Source organism: Cariama cristata, unplaced genomic scaffold (genome assembly GCF_000690535.1).
Source record: "Cariama cristata isolate BGI_N322 unplaced genomic scaffold, ASM69053v1 scaffold10305, whole genome shotgun sequence".
In the NCBI taxonomy this organism is placed as follows: Eukaryota; Metazoa; Chordata; class Aves; order Cariamiformes; family Cariamidae; genus Cariama; species Cariama cristata.
The window spans coordinates 34,141-43,001 of NW_009618112.1; the positions used below are offsets into that span (position 1 = coordinate 34,141).

Genomic DNA, 8,861 nt, shown 5'->3' on the forward strand with positions numbered 1-8,861 from the left:
AAACCTTGAGAATGTTATTTTTCTGTCACTTAAAAGCAAAATTTAATGTAGACTGTGGTTCATAACTTCATTGAGCTTTATTTGTTATATTTCACACTGCTTTTAGCATATGCTTTTGAATTGGAGATCAGCAGAACAGGTGTTAGACAAAGTATGATAATTGCTTTCTTTGTTCATTCTAATTTAATTCAGGTTATTTACATGTGAAAGGCCTAAATGCTTTCATTTTTTTTGAGTGAAAGATAAAGTACCCCCCCCCTCCCCCAACAAGGATTATCGGAAGGTTAAGACCATCCCTTGCTGTGCTGTTGCTAAAACTACTGCATTAAGCCTTTTTTTTTTCCTGTCACATGTTAATTCAATATGAAAGGAAATCATATTAGTAAGTCTTTGGCTAATACAATTGAAAATTCTTTTTCATGTATATCCAGTTGAAATTTTTTTCCTTTTTCTGAGAAATGAAATATTTTTAGGGTTTTCACTCAGAGGCCATTAACGTTTCTTCCTGTCTCTTGTCGAATTGATGTAGGTCATAATGATTACGGTTATCAGCAACCGTCGTATCCTGAACAAGGCTACGATAGGCCTTATGAGGATTCCTCACAACATTACTACGAAGGAGGTATCTATATACCTTCACACACATACGCACATACATTCCCTTTCCTCCCCCACCCGCAACGGGAACAAAAATTCTTGCACAACACGACTTATACCCATGCAAAGCTCTTGTAGAATACTAGTTGCTGGCTGTCTTGAAAATTGCAGGGAACTTGAAGCGTTCAGAATAATTTCTTGCAAACACCTAAAATATATAACCACAATTTGCCATTTCTAACAACAGTAAAATGACTAAAACACTCTTAGAGATTTTTTTTTTTTACCTCAATGGAAATTTTTATTTAAACATAAATTTGTTGGTTCAGTTGTATATCTTTTTGTGTGTGTATATACTTTGTATAATTATAGTGCCGTTAGGAAACAGCTTGCTGATCTTGTGTAGCTAGTCTGTGCTCTTGTAGCTGTCCTTAATTTTGTCTTTTTTTATTTTATTTAGCATAGTCATGATCTTATGACTGTGATGTTCCAGTAAATGTAATGCTCGTTTGGCAGAGATACTGAAAATGCTGCAGTTCAACTTTGCAAAATTGGCTTTAACTGCAGTTTGTTTGGCCGAATTCCTTCTGTTTGATTTGAGTTTTCTTTGTTTTGTTCAGTTTTTGAAATCAATATTGCATTTTCATTTTGTTCTTGTGTTGTTGGCTGTGCATCTTAGAAGGAAAAAAATGTAATATAGTAGGTATCTTTATAAGTTTTTGCTTTCTTGCAATCATCTTACAGGAAACTCGCAATATGGTCAGCAGCAAGATGCATATCAAGGACCACCCCAACAGCAGGGTTATCCACCACAACAGCAGCAATATCCAGGCCAGCAGGGCTATCCAGGACAACAGCAGGGTTATGGTAAGAACTTGAAGACACAGACAGCAGTCACAGAAAAGACTGAGGGAGATCCTCCTACGTTATTCCATCCATGTTTTACTGAGTTGAAAGACCAGGCTTGTGCAAAAAAGCTGAATGCCCGCGATTTCACTGGGTCAAAAGAGGAAAGCGTAGAAGACAGCATGTTTTGGGAAGTAGACCTGTTGGCAATCTAGGACAGTGTGGTAGCACAGAAAACCGAAGGTGACTGGGCAACATAACACGTCTCTGTAACTTAGACCCAGAAAGACTCTGTTCTTTTCTGCTCTCTGTAGGTGAGCATAGTCAGGAAGGCACAAAGATGGCAAAGAGCCATTTATATGCTTTCATCCTTGGGTTTGCCATTTAGAACAAAGTCTTTTAAAAAGCAGTTTGAAATTTCATCCAACATACACGAATCATTCTGTTAAAATTCTTATACTGATCAGTAAAGAAATTAATATAAGCATTGCCAATGCAGCTTTTAAGAGAGTTTGTCTTACAAATTCGCACTAGTAGTGCAAACCTTCTGATGATTGGCAGGAATGAGGAATCCTCTGTTACAAGTGAGAGAATGTAGTCCTTGGATTCAAGGAAAACCTCCCAAACAGGAAGCTTGAAGTAGTAGTATGTAAATTTTGTGGATTACTTCTGAAAACTTGAGGTTAGGAGAGCATGTTGAAAATACTGCTCTTTTAAGTTTTACTTGCTTGCCTATTATAAAGCTGTACATACTTATCTCAGAAGAAGGAATCTTTGAAATCTAATTCCATGTATTTTAACTTTTAGCTTTTTTGCAGGTTGAAGTGCTAAAACTGTCAGTATTGTGGGTATGTGAGGAGATGCATGGATGCCTTCTTTGCCATGTAGATAAACGCCAGATTCACATTAAATCCAGTTATGTTGAGACAGAGTTAAGTTTTAAGGGGATCCACTGAGATTTAGCAAGTTTTCTCGTTTTGGAGGTTATGGTTAAATTGATAGTTCTAAAATAATATTAATGTACTTATATTCTGCTAAATGTAGCATAGGAACAGTATGAAGATCAGAGTGAAGGTCCGTCTAGCTCAGTGTTCTAAATTTTATAAGTAAAGAAATAAAATCTGACTTACTGTGAAAATTTATGTTAAGAAATACTGGAGGAAAGGGATGAAGAAATCTGTTGGAGCAACTTACCCACCATAGTTTGTAAACCCAAATAGCATACTTCTCAATTTATATTTTTTAGCAGAAATCAATGTTGAAGTTCCATTTTTATTTTACAAAACCTATCACTGAATATTTAGAATTCAACTGTAAAGAATTACCATGAATAAATAAAATCAAGTTTCATTTATCAGATGAACACAGCACTTTCTAGGATATAGTATCCTTACTCGATTTAATATTTAATTGCTTTCTAATCTGCAAAAATAAATCAACATTCCAGTCATTGTTATCAATCTTTAAGGCTTTATTCTACTGTAGAAAGCTGAAACTGCATAGTTCAAGGGTATTTGAGGCCTGAGGAGAATGGTAATAGCCTATGGAGCTTTTCTTTTCCGTGTCATCTTTTTGCCTGTCTTATCCAGAATTACTGAAAGAGTTACCAGCTGATGTCATCTTACTGTCCAGAGCCTATAGCTAAAACTAGCCCTCTGTAGCACTGAATCACATTATTGCTAAAACACATCTATTTCTTCTGGGGGGCGGGGGGGAAGTGTTGGTTTGTTTAAAAGAAAGCACTTCTGAAGAGTTGCAAATCTTCCCGACTCTGCCAATTTTTAAGAGATGGTGTTGAAAAAGCTAACTTAGATTGACTGCGAAAGATCCATATGGAGTGTCACTGAAATACACAGTAAACTTTCCTTACCAAGGTAGGAGAGGATGAGGTTGGTTTTTTTTTTTTTTTTTGGAATGCGGCTGCACTGCCTGATGGTAGTAACGTGCAGCTTCCAATGGTAGACAGGCTGAGTCCCTGTGAATAGTAACAGAAAGAGTTTGTATTGACAAAAGAACTGCTTCCTTTTACAGCCAAAAAAGGCTGGAGCCAAAGCTCATTTTGTTTTGGTTTTTTTTCTGTCCTTTTCCTGGAAAGTTAAGATGACCAGAGGAGTATGATGTAGAGGGTGCTTTTTTCTCACAATAGCATTTACTATTGGCACGTCTCACATTTTATGTGTGTAACTTGCTTGCCTGACATCCCATTTATGATTGCCTGCTGCGGGGTGAGAACTGACTTTCTGGCAGTGCAGTGCTGCTAGTCTCTTCAAAAGGTCCAAACGCTAAATGCAGCAGATCATCTGGCTGCTCCTGGCATTAAAAAGTTCTGGAACTGGAGCAGCGTACAACAGGAGGAGAGTGTGCCTCCCTAAATCCTGGAAAGTGCTCATGTTTACAGTTTGTCATTTCTTGCCTTGTTCTTCCCTGTCCTACGACCTCATGTGTGGAACTACATGCATCGATAAGAAATACTGAATATAGAAAGGTAAATGTTTCTGTGGTTGAAGCACAGGCCCTGTCAGCTAAGGTGCTTTCCAGGGTGAGAGGAGGACCACTGATCCCTGGTATGTTTTTAGGTAGGAAACAACCTAATTGTGCAGTAGTGATACTTCTTAGCCCTGCTCAATTGTAAAATTCAGTGCTTTTACTGTTCTCTTCTTCCGAACACCTTAAGCAATCCTTTTTCTTCTTTGTTTCCATTTTAATGATCTCCAGGCCCTTCCCAGAGTGGTCCAGGCCCTCAGTATCCCAATTATCCACAAGGACAAGGCCAGCAGTATGGGGGATACAGACCCACACAGCCTGGGCCACCACAGCCACCACAGCAGAGGCCTTATGGATATGACCAGGTATTCTTTCATTTGATGAAAAAGTTGTGATTCTTACACACTCATTTGATAATCTTAGTTTCTTGCGGACATTTAAACTAACGAATTTGAGGACATGATCTCTCATGTGTGTATATACAATTCTCATGGATTTCATTTCCAGGTGAGTTACACAGAATCATTTGTCTGGAGGTGTGATTAGTCATGCTTTTCTGAGTTTGTGAAGTTTTAACACAATTTGGCAAAGTAAGGCCCTCCAGGCAATATTTTTGGACCTCAGAAATTAAGGGGATCTGTTTCGTAGCCTCATGGTGAATGACTAATATGAAAAATGAGGTTCCTAAATCTCATGATGGATCATTCTTTGTTACTGGTTTGCAATAAAAATGGTTGAATTGATTTTCCACAAACACAAATCCAGTAGTCGTCCTCTCCAGTTGCACAAGCACCTCAGATGTGCAACTGAGGTCCTTCTACTGTAGAGCTGTGTGGGGAGATATGAAGCCTGTTCTGCACAGATTTTCTCTGAGCAGTATAAAGAAACACTGCACATGGGAAAGAAGTGACCTGAAAATCAACTGCTGCTTTCCTGTCACTGCTGAGATAAGTTTAAAACAAACAAGAACCACCAAATCTCTAGGCTGGAGTTGTAGTGGAAGACTCCTGTAAAAAAACCTGTCTTCTACTTAAAGGATGGAGCGGAGGTTTTATTCCTGTAGAAGGTAACTAAACTGTAAAAAGTTAATCTTTGCAACATGAATCGTTCAGAAATGTCATTAAAATGTACACTGTTACTTTCCTCAGTATAAATAAAATGGAGATTAACTAAATATACCTCATGATCAAGTTGAGGTTCTAGTGTTTAAATAAAATCCTGATATATCAGTAGAAGATCAGTTGAACTTTCAGGAAGAACTTTTCCCTTGGAAGTGAGAATAGCCACAATTTGCCCACATTTTTAAAGGAGAACAGTTGGCTTCCTTTCTACAGAAATTAGAAAAGACAAGGAAGAAGGAACAAACTCTTCCAGTGTGGTAGTTTAGAGATGTGATTATTTCTAATTGTTTAACAGATAAACAAAATGCTTATGCACTGAACTAATAGCTTCCTCCTGCAAATAACAAGCTACAGGAAAATGCCTGATTGTGGCAAATGTAGGGTCAAGGAAACTTAATCTCAGTTTGCTGAGTTTCTTCCCGCTTTCTTTGCAGTAGAATTGGCTAACCCTCTCTGTACATAGGCCCTACTCCTCCAGTTTGTGCAGTCTAAGTTCCACCGGGAAACTCAATCCTAAGAGACCTCTTTTTCATACTGGCCGTTCCCATAGGAATTGTGCTGCTTAAATTCTCATCTGGCAGCTGTTTTGAAACTCTTCTTCCTGACTGATTGTCATATTACAATGCAAAAAACTGACATTGCAACATAAAACTGAAATTTAAAATACTGCCTATTGTCATGGTACTTAACATGGAGTGGTGGCAGGACCACAGTTTGGAGAACGTTCACTTCGTAGCACATTACTTATTTTTGCAGGCCTTGAACCCTGTGGTGAAGGATCATGGTAAGCTGTAGCATTGATGCTTTCACCTCTGCCCTCCTCTGTAGTACATGACATTCTGTTGTAGAAGAGAGTATCAGTAAGGGTAATAATTGTATGTATTAGATCTATGGAATAATTGATTCCCATAGGGCATGTTGACTCGTTCTTCAGGTTCACTGGGATGTGCCTTGGTTTTTGAGATACATGTATCAGTCCATTCTGTGATGCTTGATATATGAGTATTTTTAGGTATCTCTGAAAGCAGGTTAGTTCCCTAAATTACTTTGAATTTAGGTGACCTTGTCTCTTTGAAATAATTTTCGAAGTTTAGGTGAGAAGCAATTTCTGTCTTTTTATTTGTGACAGTGTTCTGCAAATTTCAGTGGTTTATTGAATATACTGTTTTGATCAAATTGGGTTCCTGGCTTTAAATCCATATCATCAGTTTTACTTTTACATTGAAACACAAAGGATTTTTAGTGAGATGAAACTGTACCACTTAGTCATATCAGTTTATCATTTATTGTTATTTATTTCCACCTTTTAACATCTAACTTTATTGGGATGATTGTCATAGTACTTAGTTGCCAGCTGGGGTTCAACCACGAGAATGGTCTTCTGATTTCAGGTTTTAATACAGAAAAATATGCATTGTGGTCTAATTTATGTATTTTGAATTTTTTTTAGGGTCAATATGGAAATTATCAGCAGTGAAAAAGTACTCACATTCCAGTAGGCAATATTCTATTAGCAGCCATATTGTCTCCTCAGCACTGTGGACATCTTCCTGAGATGAGAACCTCCCATTCCATCTAGCTTTTGGAAAAACCTTGTGGCTGTTTTATGGTATACAGTCTTTATGGGTTAATTGTTAAAGACTGTAGATTCTCAGAAACTGGTTTCACATCTGTACTCTAGATGGCAATATTGGACAGAAAATATGTGACATAACAATTTGCAGTGAGTTGAGAACTGTATGTCAAATAGACTGTTACAGACTGAAAGGTGTGAACAGCTTTGTATGTTTATGAAGGTTATGGGAATTTAATATTTTTTCCACAGATTTTTTTTGTAGGGGGAAAGGGGAAATGCACACTTTTTACAGCAGCAATATTTTGTATATTATGTTTTTCATGTGGTGAATATGCAAGACAGTACACTACTTGCTAGGCAGGATAAGAATTCTACTGTTAAAAATGGGTAGGGGCATGATAAGTGCTTGATTGTATAAGTCTCGAAATGGTGTACAATAAAGATAACGGTGAAAAAAGATGGAGAGCATCATACATCACTGATAGGTTCATGTGCAAAGAATGAGAATCCCAGTTATCTAAATGGGAACATTATTAAGGACAGTATAATATAGTCTTGTGCAAAAATTAATTTTTTAAGCTTTCCAGTTTTTCTGAGTGAAGCAGTTTTGTAAAAATTGTTTCTAATATAGTTTGACAATATTCTGCAACATTTTTTGGGTAACAAGATAAACGTTTGGGTTTTATTTCTCAAGTGTTTTGTCACAGCTTTGCATAAGCAAGCTGTAATCCCTCTTAATAATTGCAATAACAAAGAAAACGACAAGTGTTAATTTTACTTGGCTTGAATATGCAAAGAACTTGAAAGAGGATATGGAAGACAGGACTGTATTGTATAAGTGTATTTTAACCTTTAGTTGAATAATTTGTATGTATCAAAATAGCCTAGAAGACTTTATAAAACCTATCTAAACTTTCCTAACCGGGAGTTAATATCTTTAGAAAGGGGGCATTTTTTGTGTGTGTCCATTTTTCTTATTGGTTAACATGAGACCAAGGGATGTTTTATAACATCAAGTATAACACCTGTTGGTGAGGTAAATGCCAAATTTTGTTTTGAACTGCATTCATGCTTATAGTGTTGCATGTGAGATAGAGGCAGCACCTTGATTAATAGCATAGTACACAAAAAATTGGTTTTGAGACTGTCCTGCAACTGTGTGTCAGATAAATAAATGGATATTCTGTTGTGCAGGAATATATGCATTCGAGAATTCCTGGCAACTTCTTCATAAAGGACAAAATTAGCCCAGGAGTAAAACATTTTTTTTCAGTTGACGATCATGTTTGGGGTGGGGGCTGAGAGAAGAAAAACCACTGTTGATAATATGTATGACATTATACATGGAAGACAAGATTTTTTTGATTTGTTCATTTTTAAAGGGAAAACCATTTTCTTGAAGTCGATAGAAAATACACATCAAGGTTTGAACAGATATGGCATGAGGAACATTATTATGAATGAAATGCTTGTAGGTTCTGTGCCAATTTTCCACCACTGTGTACTTCATTGCTATTTAAAACTGTACTCCATCAATTCTAACGGAAGAATAAATTATTTGTGATTTTAATTTTCTCATTTGTTTCTTTAAATTAGATCCCTGTCACTCTCATGTCTCATCTGGAGACTCTGCTGTGGGTTTTTATTTTATAGAAGTTTGGCCAGAATAACTAAACTGTATTTGCATTCTAGGACTTTATCAAAATTCTCTTGCCATAGCCAAGTTAATTAGAATTAACTGTTCAGTAATCAGCATGTTGTGTAGGTTGTTTGTTACAAAATTCTTCCTCTGAAAATGAAGGTCCATGAGGCTATAATCAAGATGACTGAATTAGATAAATGAGTTGAGGAGGCAAAAATGTGTTGAACCCAACCTGGTGTAGATATGTTATCTCATTTGAAATAAGCTCAACTGACATTAAGAAATAATTTGTCTTGCCAGCCCATCTTCTGTTGTCTTATTCTCCTTTTTAATGGAAACTAAAATTGCAATTTTAATAAGCAGAATTTCCTCCAGGGTTTCCCTCCTAGAGACTACTGCATTTGCAAGGTTTAATTGTTTTATAACGGTCCTGTTTCGTAAAACTTTTTAATTGGTGGTGACAAAAATTACCTTATTCCTCTGATACTATGCCAGAAGAACAACTTGAGAGGAGATAACTCCACGTGAAGGTATTTCTGCTAAAATTATATGTTAAAAAAGAACCAGTTTTCCCTAAGCAAAAAAGAAGCAGGAA

General features: G+C 36.7%; 1 protein-coding gene across 1 annotated transcript in view; it reads left to right on the forward strand.

Annotated features, from left to right (window-relative positions):
• Nucleotides 1-7,911, forward strand: part of SS18 (synovial sarcoma translocation, chromosome 18) — a 39,462-nt gene extending 31,551 nt beyond the window's left edge. The window contains exons 7-10 of the mRNA XM_009700734.1: nucleotides 530-622; nucleotides 1,342-1,464; nucleotides 4,159-4,292; nucleotides 6,499-7,911. Coding sequence (XP_009699036.1) covers nucleotides 530-622; nucleotides 1,342-1,464; nucleotides 4,159-4,292; nucleotides 6,499-6,525 — 377 coding nt within the window. The 3' untranslated portion in view covers nucleotides 6,526-7,911. The remainder of the gene's footprint in view (nucleotides 1-529; nucleotides 623-1,341; nucleotides 1,465-4,158; nucleotides 4,293-6,498) is intronic.
• The last annotated feature ends 950 nt before the right edge of the window (nucleotides 7,912-8,861 follow it).